Here is a 19,909-nt window from a genome sequence, read left to right on the forward strand (position 1 = left end):
TATTTTGTTTTTTTTTTTTTAATGTCAGTGAGAAGTTCAATTAAAAGAATAAAGAGTTTGAAGATATACTGTGTCTCTGTGCCCAAAGTCGCCCTCGGTGAGGTTTGAGAGGTGAATTTAAAGAAAAGTTCAGTATCCGAGTCAGTAAGTTTAAGTATATAATTATACAATGCTCTTTGAATTGTAAAAAGGCTACTAGACATGTTACCTAGAAAACATGTAACCTACATGATTATGATTTAACTGTTTTCATTCATATTTTCACATCGAGGCCCATATGAATTTTTTAATTTAGCGTATCAAATTTTGCTTGTAGACAGTTACACAGAAACTACCATCTCTAGCACATTGTATTTCTGGTTTCTAGCATATTTTTACATGGAGAAAGTGATAAATGTTTTGGCTTTTTCGTCAAGGTTTTAGGTAATTAGAATTTTACTTTTAACAGTTGTGAGAGATTTTGAGACCGATACCTGTTTCTCCATTTTTGCATTTTTTCTCATTCGAAAACTAACAGGTCTAGAGAGCTCATATTTTGCATATAGATTTCTTTTGTGATTGTGAAAAGATATTTAAAGTTGAATCGACCTTAACTGAAAAACTTCTGATTTCGACTCCGACACTGATGTGAATGCAAACTCATACTATACGACTAAATAATTATCATGGGTGTTGTAGTCGAAATCAGAAGTTTTTCAGTTAAGGTCGATTCAACTTTAAATATCTTTTCACAATCACAAAAGAAATCTATATGCAAAATATGAGCTCTCTAGACCTGTTAGTTTTCGAATGAGAAAAAATGCAAAAATGGAGAAACAGGTATCGGTCTCAAAATCTCTCACAACTGTTAAAAGTCAGAATTCTAATTAACGCCTTGACAAAAAAGCTAAAATACTTATCACTTTCTTCATGTAAAAATACACTTGAAACCAGAAATACAATGTGCTAGAGATGGTATTTTGTGTGTAACTGTCTACAAGCAAAATTTGATACGCTAAATAAAAAAATTCATATGGGCCTCGATGTGATAATATGAATGAAAACAGTTAAATCATAATCATGTAGGTTACATGTTTTCTAGGTAGCATAGTAAGTATCTGTGTAAAATTTCAGTTGTATGGCTTTTTTATAATGCAAATAAATGACATTGTAATGATAGACAAACCCACTGACTCTTATACTGAACTTTTCTTCAAATTCACTATTCAAACTAATGATGACGACATTGAGCATTATTAATATATTTATTAAAAAATAGTTTTGAGGGATTTAGTAACATGTTACATGCTTATAAAATATTAGCAGACGTTAGTGTGCCGCCCAACACTTATAATAGATTTTCTACCAGTGTAATAGACAGAGATAGGATCAAGAGCGCGCGAAGCGCGCCTTCATTCCTAGTAAATTGTATATGTGGAACAATCTCTCTCTCTCTCTTTTTACAGCGCAGAAATGATCAGAGTCGGCGCTAGAACAATAAAAGCCAAGCAGCAGGTATACGCGAGCGACAGGTAGACGGCGGCTTTGGCGGACGCGCGCGAGTATGGCGTAGAGAGGAGAGAGAGAGAGAGAGAGAGAGAGTCGCGCTCGGTTCTGCTTGGGGTAAAAGGGGGAGGACTGGCATCGTATGCGTGATACAGCTTTTGTTTAAAAATTATTTATAATTATTTATAAATAAACAAATAAAAGTCACCCATCGATGACAGACTTTTTGTTTATGACAGTAGCGGTCGAAAATCATGTTTATTAAATCTGTGAATAGAAGAAGCGAGCAAAAGATTCATAACTTTAAAGGTGCGCTTCGAAGCGTGTTATAAACACATATCGCTAAGTCGCTAATTGCTGAAAGTGCCACGGTCCTTGTCGTGCGTTATATATGATTCTGAGTTACCGACAAAATGAGGGGAATAAGAAAATTTACAACTATTTTGTTAACAGTGCACTGCTCAAACTTATTATAATACTACTCCGAGACTAACAAATTGTATAAATGTACACTATCAATGATTTTTTTAGACTGTCACTTGTTTGATTATAAAGTGCAAAAGGATGCTGCTAACAAGACAACATATGTCCAATACCTGAGAAATCTATTAAAACGAATGAGTCAGTAGCTTCTACATCGGTTCCACCGCCTACTCAACCATCTCTGCCCCACCACCACCACCGCCACAACCAAGAGTTGTAGAAAATACCATCATCGCAAAAAATCACGTGGAAGAAGAGGAGAAGATCAAAAGAAAACTCGCACACCAATTCTTCTTTCAAGAGTAAAAAGGTTTTAAATATTTAAAATTGAATGGAAAAACCCTGAAGTATTCTTGGTTTTAATAACCACAAAAGCTGCAGCAGTGGGCTTCAATCTAGCGGAGGCAGATGTAGTCATTATTTACGTTTTGTATCTCGCATTTGTTACCGTGATAATAAGTGTTCAATATAATCTCTCATATTTATTTTCTTGACACGCAGTCTTTTTAACTCCCCTAACACAACGATTGTAATATTTAGTAAGCCAAAATTTATAATCATCATTTTCGACAACAAACTTACCGATACATTATGAATTACAAACAAAAGTCACCGCTAAGCGTTCACAGTGAACGATAATTTTAATTATCATCCGCGAGTTCTTTTTGTAATACGTGCGTCTATGCACGCTTGAATCTTCTGGAATCGTTGTTACTGTGTGCATCGTTTAGTCTCGTTTTGTCTATTGCAAAAAATTAGCGACAGGAACGGCCGAGCTTGTTTTAGAGCCGATCGATGTTTATAATCAGTTAGTGTGCGGTTTTCGCAAAGTCAAATTGTTCGCGTAGTGAATCAAGCTTGTTGCGAGAGGACCGCGTGGCTCAGGAAAAGGAGGCAATCTCCGCCGTCGGTCGATCAGAACCAGAACGTGGAGGAAGCTTCCTTGTGGGGGAAAGATCGCTTGGACCTTTTTGGGACGAGCTTACCCCGAGTGGGCTAAGTTCAAGAGCCTCGAGGGCGCAAGGCCGAACGTCAGGCGCTTGAGAAAGGAGTCGTTCGGGGCTGCGCGAGCTTATACGGACGAGCAGTACAGGCGATAAGAGCGACCGAAAAGCTCGACGGGATTCCTTCTTCTTGCATGACGGGCTATAGGCAGGCAGCAAGTTATACGATGACTCTCTTTCTCTGTCTGCCATAACGACGGCCCGAATTTCTCTTCCTTTTCTCGCGAGTCTGCTGCGCCTTTTTACGACAACGCATACTATGATCAGCTTTTGCAGAGTGCGATTCTCTTTTGGCTTGCGAAGTTTTGATTGTTTTAATTTTTCATTTCTTTTTGTTTTAGTTTTTGATGGTTAGACTCGGTATCAAAAGTGCTCAATGTCATACCGCAAGGTGACGTCGACGTTTATATATTATACTTTTACACATATATCGCATACTCTGTCTTGAATTACCGCCGAAGCAAGTTTTAGTTAATCGAGCCTGGCGAGTATAATATATTGTCAAGTTTGCAGGCAAAGTAAGATTTGCAAAAAAAGATTTTCGTGGCATAGCTCTCACTTCCGTCGGATGTTCTCTGGCAGGTGAGATCACGACCGCAAGCGTTATCGTACTGGTACCGGTTGCAGGGGTCATCATAACGCAGATCTCGTTTGAGCGGCAACTGATGTCCTTGCAGGACCTGTCGTATTTGGAATAAGGAACAGTATCGCTGAAGGCGGCGAGGACCACCAGCAGTACGGCGATCGACGCTGCGCTCGGCATTTTCTCCTGTTGTCGTGTGTATCGGGAGAGCAGCACGTGAGAGTGTGCTATATGTGTGTACGTAAAACGTGCGATCGCGACGAAAAAGATCTGGTCGAGTTGGTAGTTAACTTGACACTCCATCTTCGTCTTACTTCTAGGGGCTGCAGCATATAACGCATTACGCGTACTTTTGGATACAGGGTGTGGAGTAGAACATGTGTCAGTTGCAGGCTCAGAGTTTGCCCTGGAACTTGACTAGATAATACTGCTCATGCTAAGAAACAGGTGTTCCAGGTATCCGTAGTCGATTTGTTTAGTTTTAGTTGATTAGTTTTTATTAATTATTTATGGTTTAATTTTCGATTTACCCCTTAGGAGTGCTTCAGCAAATATACATCATTCTGGTCACTTTCTTTTCATTTTCGGCATACTTCTAGTTCATTACTGGTTATGTTTGGTCACTTCCGGGTCATTTTGTATTTTTTCCGATGACTTCCAGTTAACTTCCGGTCTACTTCTGGTCGACTTTCTGTTTACCTTAACCCCTATGAAAGGATAGTTTTAGGGATGATGTAAAATTATAGCCGGAGACTACCAGACATTTTAATATAATAGAGGATATTTTAGTTTTAAGAGCAACAGCGGGGAATTCCTAAGAGCAGATGCTCTGCCGACTTCGGTACCGAACTCGTCAGCGCGTCTGCACTTTTTATGATGTTAAGCTTCTCAGAGACGGGGCGCGTTAATTGTAAGCGTAAGTCAATCAATGCGTAAGCAAGCGACGCGAGTCGTGCGCATCCGAGTATGTTTGTATGAATGATAAATGTAAATATGAATGAATGATAGTATGATTGTGTGAATGTGCGAATATTTTCGGCGGCTCGATCAGCGCTCGCTTAGCGCCCTATAAAAGGCCATGCGAGGCCTGTGTTCAATCACTAGTAGCAGCACAATTAAGCGCTCTAGTCTACTCTGGCTGCACTTTTAAGCGCCTTAGTACATATACAGAAATCTACTGCAAAATTAAGCGTAGAATTTAACAATTATAAAATTCGAGCAGCACTTTTAAGCGCTCTAACACATACTCTACTGCAAAATTAAGCGTAGAATTTAATAATATTTAATAATCGCATAACAGAAGTCTTCATCAAAAAATAAACAAAATTGTAACTAAATCTGATTTAAAAAGAATAATAGCAATAATAGGCATTATTCTTATGTTAAATTATTTTTGTTAATATACACTTATTATTTCTTTTATTAAAATCTAAAATTAAAAAAGTACCAAGGACCAGTAAGAATAAGTGATGAGTGTTTCAATCATGGGTTAGCGAGGGACCCGCACTCCGCCCGTATACCTAGGTAGGCGACTGGGGCCATTATTGAAGTGTCGGTCCACCCACGCTACGATTGCGTGATCACACATCTGGATATCGACGGCGTCCCCCTTGCGATCAGCTGTAAAGTCGCGTCACCGAGGTATTAATGCCCTTAGCGTAGGACAGCAGTTAGTCCACGTGTGACACTACTAGCGATTAGTGGCAGAGCCAAAAGCTTAAAACTATCAATCTGTATTTTTATATTTTTACTTTAATAAATACATTCACGCCTTTGGATAATATACCCTGCTTCAAGTTTTTCAACACTTCAATGAATATCTTGAGACTAACCTGTTGTAAAATCTCAAAGTTACGCAAATGTTACAGGCAGTTGAGTAAAATATTTTACATTAGAATGCATACAAAAATAAAACTTTAAACGCGTAATTCTCGTAACTTATTATTTTTTTTTTAGTTCAAAAAGTTCTTTGCCCAAGGTATTTTCATAAATGATTTTGAAAAATTTTACACGTGCTTTTTGAGATATTTCGATAAGAAGTTTAAATTTTTAGTTAAGGTATTTGTTCTACAAAAATTTGTTTGATAATGAATATTATTGTATTATACGGTATTTAAAAGATTCTTATTGTTTGATAAATTCTTGATTTATTAAAGATGAACAATCAAAGTTCTCGTAATAAAAAATACTTTTCTTAAGTATGGGTCAAGATGTTTGTGTGAATTTTTTGGATTAATGTAGTCCAACCACTTTACGCACAGAACTTTTGCAAAAACCTTGATTTTTTATAATAATTAATGGTTTTCATATAATAACTTGAGTTTTAATGAACGAAAAAGGCTCAATATTGATATGAAAAAATTTACATATGTATGGAGCAATAGAAGAAAAACAGTTAATTAATTTAGACCCTACTGAAATGAAAAAATACAAAACCAAAATTCATTTAAATAACAGATTTATATGGTAGTAAATTATTTAATTTCTTTATCTTTCAGAATTTTTCCAGAAAAGGATATTTCAAATTTTTTGTTAGTGAATACATTATTTGGAACTGGGACATATATCTACACACGGAAACATGTGAGACAATCTTCTTCATGCTACAGGATTTTGTACAGGTATGAAAAATGTATGGTTAACCATCATTTGTAGTTTTTGATAGTATACCGATGTTAAGTCACAATTCCGATCTATAATTATTTATTGAATTTTACTTACTTGGGTTCAACTGCTTGGGCTGGAAACTCTGCTGCTGTGCTGTGGTCTGGCTTATACAGGATGGATTTATTAAAATGAAAAACACTTGCAATTAATTGAATTTCACGATTTATTCAAGATAAAGTTTTATAGGTATCGGAATCGCGACTTAAGCCCGGATAACTCTTGTCGACGGATAGGAGCGTCTCACAAGAGTCTAGATCGAGTGTATAATTACAACTGGTCGCTCGGCGTATACGGGGGATACTCATTAACCTCGCTGATCCACTTATTAATTTGAGTCGTTAGTTTTCGGCTTCGTAACGACTCCGCTGATATTGCTTAAATGCAATACGTCGCAGGACATCACACCCCCACAACTAGCTGATTGCCCATGGGTACAATGGCAACTTTATTGTAATATTACATAAAACTAAAATTAACTAGCGGTTTACAAATACCCTGGTAGAAAATTTACGAGTTGAACTAGTCAGTACAGTAGCATATCGCTAGTTCCAAAGACGAATTGTTTGTCACAAATTTCAAAAGAACTCGGCAACAACTCGGGAAGACAAATTCGCATGCGCGCGCACATAACATAACCTTTTGAGGTTATTATGATGCAGTGTAATAACACTTATTCAATATAAGATGAAAATGATTTATTAACGAAGGCTTATATTTATATTGATTTTTTTTAATTAAGTGATATCAAACATTATTTTACATCTTGGTTATGTTGGTGACTTGCAAGATCATGATGTGCATGCAAAAGATCAGCTCTTTACGTATATTAGTTTCTGAATGAGAGCAGCAACAAAATTTGAATATCAGTTATCGTAATCAAAACCACTTACAAATTTTAAAAGTCAAAATTCTTATGAATGCATTGGGAAGAGAGGCCAAGTTATTGCAACTTTCTGCATATGAAAATACAGTAGAAACCAGAAATACAAGTGGCTAGAGTTATTAGATCCTCTGGAACAAGCCTAACAAGAAATGTCACCCGCCAAATCTAAAATTTCTCATAGTCCTCGATCTGACAATTCCAACTAGGATATTTAAGTAAAAACTGATACGGTGAGTCGGTGACTATTTTCTAAATAGTTTAACAAATATCTGTACAAAAATTCAGATATCTAGCTTTAATACAACACAAATTGAATAGTAATACTGGACTTGGACATCAGCTACCAGGGTTAAGATATAAAATTTTGCTGTTATTTAATTAAAAATTACTGAATAAAAATGTAAGCCTTCATTAATAAATATTTTTAAATTAATGTTTAGTTGAATGTTTAATGCCTTTGTTAATAAATAATTTCTATTTTATATTAAATGATATATTTTCTTGCACTAAATCATAACCTAAAATTTTAAATTCATATTGCTTGGCGGGTTGTTACCGAGTTTTCCACGGGTTAACGTTACCAGGTCACGGGGTAACTGGCGAAAATGGTTTAAATATTTCTTAAATTTCTTAAATTCGGGTATTAATCGGCAACAACTCCTCAAGATTTCTACCAGGGTAATTTTGATCCTTGAAATTCTAACATATTTTAAGAATAATTTTATGCACTTAAAATTCCAACTTATTTACTTTAAAATTTCGAGAATAGTTGTCTGTTATTAATAATTATTGTTTAAAGTCATTGAATGTTTTCATTTCTACTGTTTTATATTTAAGTTACTAAATACATTGGAATTTTATTTACATATTTAAAATTCTTATCGATATCATTTTACATAACATACATTAAAAACATTAGTTCATTTTAATACAAATTTACTTGATATCAATATATCGGATATGCAGAATAATATAATCGAAGTTTTAACATTAGTCTCGAATATCTCTAAACTACCAATTTTTATATACCAATTTTGTTGTATACGTAGAATAACTTTACAAGGATTGTATATAAAAGATTTTTTTTATAATGGTGTTAACGAAAATAAAGATGTACTAGCCTTAGATTGTGTCTGAAATTTCGGTGTTGTGATTTCACTCGTATAGGTATTTGCATGTGGTGGACTTTAAAGAATAGGTGGTGGCATTGGGGCGGATATTGGTGCGGTAATCTTTATCTCTTGTAATTCTGTTTCTTCATAAACTCTGTTCTTCTTTTTATTCGTATGAATCTGCTCTGTTTGTATTTTCCAGTGTTGTCAGTAAATGCGTTGCTGAGCTGAAAATGGCCCCACATAGATGTATTGACCATCCAAAAATCGTGTGTAACGTGTAGCCTCTAATAATGGTATCGATGATCAGTTTTCCAATATGCAGAATTATAAATATCATGATAAATACAGATGAAAACGACCTACATGTGATCAGTTTTTCAATCAGCATGTTCCATGTACTGTCAGCTAAATTTCTTATTGTATTTTCAGAAAATATGTTTTCTCTCCCGCTATTTCTCTGACAATCACATTTAAAAGTGATGCCTTCTCCATTGGAAACATTAGTTGCTGTTGTAATTGGTCCAATTCTTCTTGAGAATACACTCCACTCGTTGCCAGTGTTTCGACAGACTCAAATGTCCATCCAATCTTCGTGTTTGGTTTCAAAATATGAGGTGATACTGTTTTAGTTGGTGTTGGTGTAAATTATATCCATTCCTCCGAAATTCTGTAGTATGTATCCCTGGTAGAATGAATCTAAGAACTGGCTAGTAAATGGACAGTTCTTAGGTTTTAATCTAGTTTCTGCCAAGTAACTGGCCAGTTCTTAGGTTCATTTCTACCAGGGTAGGTACTATTGAGTTACAATTTACTTGAATTCCCTTTTTCACCAGATATGCGTTTTTGCGTTAAGAACCAGGTTTCATTTCCTGATGAAACTGGTAATTGATTGTAGCATTCCTTTAGATGCAAAATTTTTACTGTTTTTGGTACACATTTTATTAAATGTACCACTTCTCATGCGATCCTTGCTATGTATCCAGGTTTTTTCATAATACTATAGGCAAATTTATCCGGGGAAAGAGAGGCAGTGGCTAAGGAATTTTGTATTACCTTTCTTCCAATTTCACATTTTTCCGTTATTAAATTAAAATATAAATTATTTAGTAGCTTCCGTAAATGCTTTTCCACATATACAAATTTCGAATTAACATATGTAAATAAATCTAAGTTTACGCTATTTATATTACTAATTTTATCGTATTGAAAATGATACGCATTTAAATAACTACTCTTTTCTATGATTAGTAATTTTGGATGTTCTGTACGCATAAATTCTCTGTTGCAATGCATAATTTTGTCCTTAATAGCTAAAGCGAACGTTATTTCATTCGAATTTAGTGCGTAAACGATTTCATGATTTGTTAAAAACGTGTGTCAGCCTTCCATATCAATACAATGTTTTTCTGAACATTTGCATACCGTTCCTGAGCTTAATCTTAATTTATCATTATTTAAACTAACCTTAGCACTATTTTGATTTATTGTTATTTTGATTAAGCCATGAACAAATACCTTATTTCACGATCCAAAACTATCAGCGTAAGATGCACCTGAGCAAGAGTTGCCCTAAGCACTTCGGGCAAAATCTATTCCTTTTGTAATTGTTGAATTTACCTTAAAATTTGCTATTTATCTCTAAATTAATATTTTAATAATAATATATATTTTTATTAGTTTATGTAAATAAAATTTAGATGATCGTTTCCTCACCACCGATGGATATCACGGCGCGTTTTTTTAAGAAAATGTAAAAATTTGCTGATTAAAACATGAAACTTTGTTGAGTTTTATTGCTATATCACTTTTTACATTTTCTTCAAACAAAGTCTTATTTAATCGATCATTTATCAGAATGAGATTGACATATAACAATTATAAAAGTCTTTTAAGAGTTATATACAATTTTATACAGAAAAATTCCCATTGGGATATTATTAATAAAAAATGTAAAATAATCCGTTTTTATTCTTCGAGCTCTTATATTCTATAAGGACAACACGGCCGTGAAATTAGAGCTTTTCTTAACAAATATGAATACACTTAAAGGTCATTGACTGTCAAATTCAATTACCTTTAAATCGAAATCTAATAGGAAAATATATTTTATGTTAAAACAAAAAATCGATAAGGAGGAAGCTAAGTGCCAATGACTTGGCAGCGGTTTTTACTTGTGTATTTTGGAAGTCACATTTCCTTGAGTCCAGTAGAGAGAATGTTGTTGTGTTTGGTTGTTATGTTTGGTGTTGTTGTGCCGCAGGCGTAATCTATTATAGCGTGATTGTTTCGAAAAAGCGTAAAAATTATAATCACTTGAATAATCATGTTGTCCATATTCATAGAAAAAGAAATATTTTAGTATCAAGTATGGCAACGACTTAATTCATTTGTATGAACTGTTTTTGGATTTCCATTGTAATTGATAGTTACATTACTATTTTCATATACTTTCAAGATCTTATATTGGCCCAAATTATGGTTTTTCTCCAATTTTCCTGGTTTTGGTTCTTTTATTAACCAAACCTTTTCACCAATTTTTAAGTCGATTGGATTTATAAATCGATCATGATATGCTTTTGATTTTAATTTGGAATCTATACAATTTTCTCGAGCTAATTTTGCCATCTCTTGCATTTTTAATACAAGATTTTCTAAATATCCATTAAACGTTGGCAATTGCTCTGATTTGTTTTAATGTTTTGCTAGATGGAATTCAATGGAAGTCTAGCTGGATAACCAAAAACTGTTCAGTTTGCTTTAACTCTTGTTCTACTCTCTTCAAAAATCTCTTGATTTGCTGGAGTTCTGGGCTGATGACTTCGTCGATCATTCTCTGGAAGGTTGCTCCAGCGTAGGCTAAACCAAACGGCATACGCGTGAATTGGAATAAACCTAGCCCAGGAACTGTAAAGACCGTCAGAGGTCTCGTCTCCGGTTTCAACGGTATTTGATGGTACGCGCTGCTAAGGTCGATATGTACTTCGCTTTCTGCAGTTTACGAAGGATATCATCCATGTTAGGTAATGGGTATGCGCCAGACTTTGACAGCGCATTAACTTTCCGCAAGTCGACGCAAAAACGATATTGCCCGTTCGCTTTGCGCACCATCACTACCGGGCTTGACCAAGCACTGTCAGAGGGTTCGATGATTCCCCCAGCAAGCAACTCTCGTACTTGTTGATACATCTCCTCCTCTATTTTTGGCCACACGGGATAATACTTCTGTTTTATCGGCCTGGCCGATCCAACGTCTATCCCGTGCTCAATCAACTGCGTCCGTCCGATCGTACGGTTGGATTTAGGCAGGATGCTGTCCAGCATTCTGCGAATCTGCGCGTGCTCGTCGTCACTGACGTACGCGAGTCCGACCGCGGCGATATCTGTCGCCCCTGCTGTAGCTATCGTAGCCACCTGAAGTGGAACAATCTTTCGCGCCTTCTTCCGATACAGGACGTTTTCATTTGGATCGTGGACTGCGCCGAACAGGTGTCCGAAATTCGTCCCAACTAGACATTCGTTGGTCGCTTCGGGCATGATCGCCACCGTTAAGTCGCGTTGTACACCCGAGACGTCAAATGGCAAGTCCACAAATCCTACGATCGGCGACGTCTGACCATTTGCACACTGTGCTTGACGGCCATCGCGTTGTCGCAAAGGTCGACCGCAGGCGCTAGCGATCTGAAGCCCTAACGACCCCATCACTGTCATAGCTGCGCCTGGGTCGCAGAGAGCACTTGTACTACTCCACTTCTTCAAGAGAAGTAGTAACCTCGCCTATTCCTCCTTTTTGCCGTTTCCCTTACCCGAAGGACAGCCTCGGGCAAGGTGGCCTTTTCCGTGGCAGTTGAAGCACTCTATTGGCTTCCTCTCCTCTCTTTTGTCCCATTGACCGGAACCCACGCCAGACTTCTGGCTTTTGCGCTTCGGACTAGGATACTTGCCTCTCTCATTCCTAGGTCCGGAGCATCCTTCTATTATGGGCAGTGCGTCGGTCTGCTCTGCCAATCCTACAGCTGCGATCGGCGTTTTAGCGCTAGTCTTTGGCGTCTCGCCCTTAAAGGCGCATTCGGGGACGATTGTTACTCCGGGCTTCGGATGTGCTCGATATGAGGCTTCGCAGGCTAGAGCGGCCTCAACTTCGACCGCTGCCTCGAGCGGCGGAGGACTCCTCTACGCCCGCGAAACACCTTCGTTAAATGCAGCTGTCTCAGCTGCTTCTGTTTTGCTGGGTCTACGCGCCGCATGGCGCGTGCTCGGCTGCTCAACTGCGTTAGATAAGTACTAATAAATGACGCCCGCGGAGGCGGCGGTATTCGTAGGAAGGAACAGGGATCGGAAGTAAACGAGGAAATTATCGTAGAAGTATTTTGCAATTTTTTTATTGAGGATTATTGCGATTTGGCTTGTTCAGCGAATTCTGGCTATAAGAAGTCGATTTTGGTACACTTTGCGCCGTCGCGCGATTATGCAAAAGATTTAGATGCTAGGATGCAGTGAAATGGGATATCAGGTAGTCAATTAAGGGGTCCAGCCTGGGTTTAATTCTGCAAAAAAACAACAGAATATTCGTCTGATAAAATGTTTTTCTTTTTGAGTAAATTAAAAAACAAAAAATATCTACTGAAAATATTTACAATATACATTATTTCTACTAAAAAATATCATATATATACCATACAAAATCACTGACCAAAATTCATTTAAAAGATATTTCTAAAAAATATTAATTAAATGTTGTTAACAACAAGCACAGTGTGAAAAATATTAATTAAATTTATTAGCTACGTATACAACGTTTGAATAATAATATTTAACGAATATTTTTTAGAAATGTCTTTCATTAGGTCTGAGGGGGCGCATTTAAGGTACATTTTAAGCCCGGGTAGAGGGAAAGAAGACGGTCCGGATCTTTCACAAAGCCGTGGCAAGTGACTAAAAACTTTTATTTATACAGTAAAATGTGATGAATTTTGGTCAGTAATTTTGTATGGTATATATATGATATTTTTTGGTAGAAATAGTGTATATTGTAAATATTTTTTGTTTTTTAATTTACGTGAAAAAAAAATTTATCAGACGAATATTTTGTTATTTTTTTGCAGGATTTAACCCAGGCTAGACCCCTTAAGAACACGCAGGATATAAGGGAAACGAGGTACTCTTTATTCCCTCCAGCGTTCATTTCTTCTAATTCTTCTTCTTTTCCCTAGTTCTTCTTGCGGTCCCGTAGGATCTCTGCCAAAATCTTCTTGCGTGCGGCCGCTTCACGCCCGGGTGGCCGCAGATGTAGCATCTTGGCTCTTCCTTCCTCTTCTTCCGGAGATACTCGGCGCGCTACTGCTCCTTCATCCGCGTGCATTCTTCCTCGTGCTGAGCCCGTGTCAATGTGATATATTATGATGGTGTCAATGTAATATATTATGATTATGTCAATGTAATTTATTATGATGATGTCAATCGCCCGGTGTGGCACCTTGGTCACGTCTTTCGAGATGATAACGCCGTCGGCTTGGGCTGTTTCGGCCGATTTGCTTTAGTCGAACCCCCTCTAATAAGATCGTCGTCTACATGAGCGTGTGGAACGTACTGAATCCATAATTGATATCTTGCCTGATTGCGAAATCGAGAAAAGATTCTTGCTCTCAAAAATCCAGGTTCAGGTAAACAATTTGCATCCCGCAACATTTCAACCTGAAATTCGTCATGGTCTTCTCTCTGTAACGTGTCCTGTACGTATGATGGGGCTAATTCGACTTGATAAATTCCGACTGTCAATCCTCTTAAATATTTAATGTTCAGGACGGGGAAACCATCTAATTCATCGGCATCCAGCCTGATCCATCTATTAATGTATACGTAAATGAGGTATTTTATGCATTACGGAAAATTCTGCGATTGACACGGGTGTTTATGTATGCAAAGACGAACGATAATTTGAACGTGCCTACGTGAACGAACCAGTGATAAAATGAGAGAGTTTATCTACGTACACGAGAAACGTGAGATTATGTACGAGAGAGTCGAGGAATTCGCAAAAAAGAATCAGCATAAGGTCGGCCTCAAAGCCCTGAGCTTGCAAGAATTTTACAAATGCGAGCGCGTACAGGTGCGTGAACGAGTGCGCGAATTTAAGAGTGTGTCTATGTGCGAATGTAAGCGCAACTGTGGGGGTCTGCATGTTAGCGAACGAGTGCAAGAACGTTAAAGTATGGTTAAGGGCCAGCTCGAAGCTCCAGCTTTCTGGGTGCGAATGTAATCTTCCCTTGTGATTGCATTCAATCCAGTATTCGTTGGCACGGCACAAACCGCAGCACAAACCGTAACAGCAGTGATTATCTCACTTTTGCTACTGCTGCACTTACAGCACGTCTGTTAATATATCGGAACAGTATACAGAGAAATTCATCAGAGAGACCTTGACATAGTTTACACAACAACATTAGTAAATCTTTGCGATTAACACGTCACAAAGTAAAGAGCTCATTAAATTGTTCCTTTGTTAAACTTGTTAAAGTATAAGCTTCTTCGTCCGTTAATTCGGCTATATCATTCAATCTTTGATTATTTAATGAAGCATTACGGATTCCTTGCAAGAAATGTTGCAGATATGGAACCGGAATGACATACTGTCGATTTGTGCACTGTAATCCAGTCAACAAAGGGCTTAAAATATAATTCCGCTCATCCAAGTGATGATTACAAGATCTGACAATTTCGGGAAAGAATATATTGCACTTAATAAAAGCTTTTGCTATGCATTAATCCGATAGTCTATGGAAATCGTTAACGTTATTGCAAATAAATCAAGAATTATTTCGTGTCTGTTTCAGTACATTCAATCTTACGCTCATAGGATTGTTATGTATAATTTAAATTTCTCTTAAAATATTTTGATGACAATTGAAACAAATTCTTGTGTTTTGTTCAACATTTTAAGGAGCTTTATTAAATCCATCTTCACGAGCTACAGCGATTTCACAGATTTTCCGGTTTTCTTGCCCATATATTCGCCTCATCTGTTGTGGCCAAAACCGAGTGTCGCACACGTAGCATCGTAAGCGATTTGCAAACGCCATAATACTTCGGAATTGGTTCTACAAAGTCAAGAAATTTTCTTTGTCGTATGCTAAAATAATAATATAGCCTAAGCTATACAAAAAGTAACGAGTCTACGTATATGACAATTCTATACATAAACCACTAATCTAACGTTTGCATTCGCACACATATACACCCTCGAATTCACGCTAAAGATTTCTCAAGCACAGACGACCCATCAAATTAATGCTAGTATTTCAAAGCCAGAGCTTTCAGGCCGGCCCCGTGCTTCGACACGTGATATACATATACAAGCACGCACCCAGAAAGCTGGATCTTCAAGGCTGGCCCTTGCATATGCACAACTCTTGCAAGCTCATACACACCGCTACATATTTTAACGCATTAACACGCATACACACTCTGACATTCTCGCACTCGTTCGCTAACATGGAGACCCTCCGCAGTCACGCTCGCATTTGTACACAAACTCTCAAATTCGCGCACTCGTTCATGCAGTCGTACACACCCTCGTATTCGTGCGATCTTCGTAAGCTCAGAGCTTCGAGGCCGGCCCCGTGCTCTGGCTCGCAGCGCTCACACGCACACACGCACCCAGAAAGCTAGAGCTGTGAGGCCGGCCCCGTGCTCTGGCTCGTGACATATACATGCAGACATACACCTGGAAAGCCAGAGCTTCGAGGCCGGTCCCGTGCTCTCAAAATCGCGCACTCGTTCGTTTAGCATACACACCCCCGCATTCGTACAATCCTCGCAAGCTCAGAGTGATGAGGCCGACCCCATGCTTTACCTCGCAATATTCACACGCAGACATACCCGGAAAGCTATAGCTTCGTGGCCAGCCCCGCATTTCCACAATTTTCGCAAGCTCATACACATCCTCGAATACACGCACTCATTCACTCTCACGTACACTTCCCTGCGTTCGCACTAGCTCTTTCACACACAGATAGCATTTTCTGATTCGTTTGGGTATAAATGTCTTGACCTTATATTAATGAAGTACTTAGGTTGTATATCTATAGTCCGGAAATAAAGATCCCTAAATATTCACAAGAAAACGAAGAATATTAATCGGTATATGCGTTTTTAATATATTTCCTTCACTTTTCGCGATGTGTACCTTCCTTTGCTAATTACTAGACAGTAGTTCGAAAAATTGTATGCAAACGAATGCACTCTCTATGGCAACGTCTTCTTCTAATAAACATTAAATTTTCGAACAACTTTGAATAATTAATTGCGACATACGAAAATCAAGTGAATACGCCGCTGTTTAAAAATTACATTTTATCATATTAAAAATCTCTGTCATTTGGATTATACACGCAAGATATCTGTTTATGTGAAAAAGATTTATGTTAATAATTAAAAATAAAGTGAACGATGTGAAATGTACATATGATACGTAATGATATAGTTTTTATAACAAGCAAAAAACTCTAACGATGACGAATTATTCGTATGTCACAATGGACTCAGACTGACCGCCGCTCGGTTTTGAATTCAAAAAGAGCTTTCTTATCCATCCATTTGTACTTTTTGTACTTTTTCGGGTGTATTTCGATGATCCTCAAAATATTTTTAGGTAATCAAAATCTCTTCTCAATATTAATATTTTTTTCCTGAGAGCTCTTTCTCTTTCCTCTTACTCTCTTTTGCAAGAAACCCGTTAGGTGAATTACGTACACGTATTTTACGTAAAACCTATATCTCTCAATCTACTGATACTTGAGAAACCTGTTCTAGCGCCATGTGCGGATCAGCAAAATAATATGGAACCCTCAATTTCGAGCACGTGTATATTTGCACGGAAGATTTTTTCCAATCAGCTCGGGCTATATCCGTATCGAATTTTCTCAAATTAAAAAGTACACTTGAGCAGCTGGTATCAGTATCACTAAGGGATCGTCTTTCCTAAGACTACTTCTACTACAAGTAAACTTCAGGGTGAAACTATGTTTTATTTGGGAATACCTTGGAGACGCAAGCTCGCCATCTTTCCAAGGCAGATTTTAAACATTAAAAAATCAGCCAGGTATGAATACTCTGCAGATAAGTATAGCAGAGCTTCTCTGGCAATTCCGTTTCATTGCAGTGCTTTCTTGCACATTTCGTCTCACATTTACCCTTCAAATATGCGTGACTCAAAAATAATATGTATACGCGTGGAAGCTGTATGTAAGACATTAAAACCGTTTTTTTAGCGTAAAGGTGCAAGATGCGCCTCGAAATATTGCAATAATTATAACTATTAATTACGTTAAGAGGGACTCGCCATAAATCATTCCGCCACTGTATTGCGCACTGCAGCAGCATTATACTGCGCCTGCTGACTGTCTGTATCGCACCTCGCACTTTTCCTTTGAGTCGCGAGCGATCATTAGCCAAGACACCAAAGACGTGATCTCGCACCGAAGCGACTTATGTTCTAACTCTCGATCGTGCGAAAGGTCGTAAAGTTTGGAAGACCGTTATATTGTGCTTATCTTACCTGAGTTTTTTTACGGGAAATGTTGAAACTTGGTTCTCGATAATAATCTGAACTGGGTTGGTTTACTGATTATTCCTTAATCGAAAACTTATGTATATTAAGCTGGATTTTTGCACAGATAGATAATCGATAAGCGTGTAAAAAAACCGCCACAGCTCTTCTGATTACGGATTCAGAAAATAATTATGCGGCCTGTCATTTCTCCATCACTCTTATTCTCTTCCTACTTACATACTTACACATACGCACTTCGCGGTCTGTGTACACGCCTTTTCTCAGATCAAACCTATCAGATAGCGGGAGGTTTACACACACAAAAATCGTGCTTTTATTGTTTGCTTCTTCGATTCTACGTTCGTTCTTGATTTTTTCAAAGGAATTTTCGATGTGCATTACAATCCATCAGATTATTTCGTGATCTCTCTCGCTGACGATACGGACAAAGTTATCCACGAATAGACCCACAGAAACTCCCGCGAACAAACCTGTGGGAAATTCCGCAGAGATTCTCGCACAACGTGCAGCCGCTTTAAGTACCGTAGAAAGTTCCGTCAATAGGCCCGCGGAAGGTACCCGAGAAAGTTTCGCGTAAAGTATACCGCAGGAGGCACCACAGAAAGCTCCGCCTGAAGTACCGCAGTCAGTTCCGCCGATAGGCCCGCGGAAAGAACCGCAGAAGGTTCCGACAGTACCACAGAAAGCTCCGCTTAAAGTACCGCAGATAGTTCCGCCAATAAGCCCGCGGAGAGTACAGCAGAAAGTTTCGTGGAATAAGCCCTATTCTAACATTGGCCAATGATTTTGGAAACGGCTGGCCAGGAAACAGTGACATTTTCTTACGGTTTTTTACAAACGGCTAGCCACCGCTGGTGAAACTTTTTAATTGCAAGAAAAAGTCAGATAAACTTTATTTGCAGCATAAATCATGCATTCATAATGTTATATCGTCAATAATCAAAAATCAGATTGATAAATAACACAGTTTACACCGTACAGTAAGTTACTTAAATACGCGTATTTTAGGTTAGAGTTCGGGTTTAGGTGAGCACATGGCTTGAGCGCTGTGCTCTGTCGATAACTTTTTACCGACGGTGCGCCGAAATCACAAAAATTCACCAGCGTTAGCCTGCTGTCACTCATTTTTTACAGTATCCGCTGGCGAATTATAATATCCGAAAGTTTGCAGACCGGTCAAGAGAGATAGTACTTTTTTTACGAGGGTTGCAACAAATGTTGTACGACTTTATTTTTTCACTACTACAATACTGCACTGAAACACATTATTATGCTTAACGTTACAGATAGCCTTGCTTTCATCGACTAGAACTGAATACAATGAGCTGCTTAATATTTCCTCTAAATTATCAAATGAGATTTTATACAATACTTCTCTAATGACTCGACTACATTCATCCTCTTTCATTTGCATCGACTTTACAGGCTCTGGATCAACACATAATTTTTGCATAAAAGGAACTAAATAATCTACAAGTTGAACTCCGGCATTATGCTCAGCAATAAAAAGGGCAGTTTGTATTTCAGCAACATGAACCTTGTGAAGAAACGATGGCCCTTTAACTTCAACTGTTACAAAAGTATTCGACGTTCTAGCAGCATTGATATTTTCAATATGATTTTTACTTTTGCCGTGACCACTTAAATGACATTTCTGAGTAATGTCACGTGTATACACACGTCACGGGTTTCTTATTACTATAAGAAGACGAGTAGCAGAGTGCAATGCAGTGGCGGCCGTGGTGCGACGACAGAACGTCTGCCTTGCAAGCCAGAGGATCTCGGTTCAAGCCCGAGGTCCGTCACTTTTTCGTTGCACTCTTCACTCGTAACAGTAAAAGAAAGAATAGTTTCCGCACAATATTTGCACGTAGCTTTCAGTCGGAGGCTTTTGTAACCAATCTTTAAAACTATCATCTCTTAACCAATCTGGTTGAAAAGGTGTTTTTTTTTTATTTATTAGGAATGTCCTCGGCTTTCGCGCCATCATTGGCTTTCCTTTTCCTATTATACGTCGTTAAATTAAAAACTATTTTTCTATACTTCAAGAATTAAATTGCACAAAAAGACAAGACGTTAAAAATCGATAAATATACTTAAATCAAAGTACACGTTTGATAA

General features: G+C 37.8%; 2 protein-coding genes across 9 annotated transcripts in view; both read left to right on the plus strand.

Annotated features, from left to right (window-relative positions):
- LOC100499164 (uncharacterized) overlaps positions 1–19,909 on the plus strand; it is a 57,100-nt gene that overhangs the window by 14,732 nt on the left and 22,459 nt on the right. For all 8 annotated transcript variants that reach the window (XM_031928041.2, XM_031928040.2, XM_032601881.1 and 5 more), the window contains 1 exon segment: positions 6,054–6,176. In XM_031928041.2, the coding sequence (XP_031783901.1) occupies positions 6,054–6,176 (123 nt within the window).
- LOC107981432 (putative thiamine transporter SLC35F3) overlaps positions 1–19,909 on the plus strand; it is a 671,722-nt gene that overhangs the window by 14,150 nt on the left and 637,663 nt on the right. The gene's annotated exons all lie outside the window — the stretch shown is intronic.

The sequence above is a fragment of the Nasonia vitripennis genome, assembly GCF_009193385.2.
Source record: "Nasonia vitripennis strain AsymCx chromosome 4 unlocalized genomic scaffold, Nvit_psr_1.1 chr4_random0003, whole genome shotgun sequence".
Classification (NCBI taxonomy): domain Eukaryota; kingdom Metazoa; phylum Arthropoda; class Insecta; order Hymenoptera; family Pteromalidae; genus Nasonia; species Nasonia vitripennis.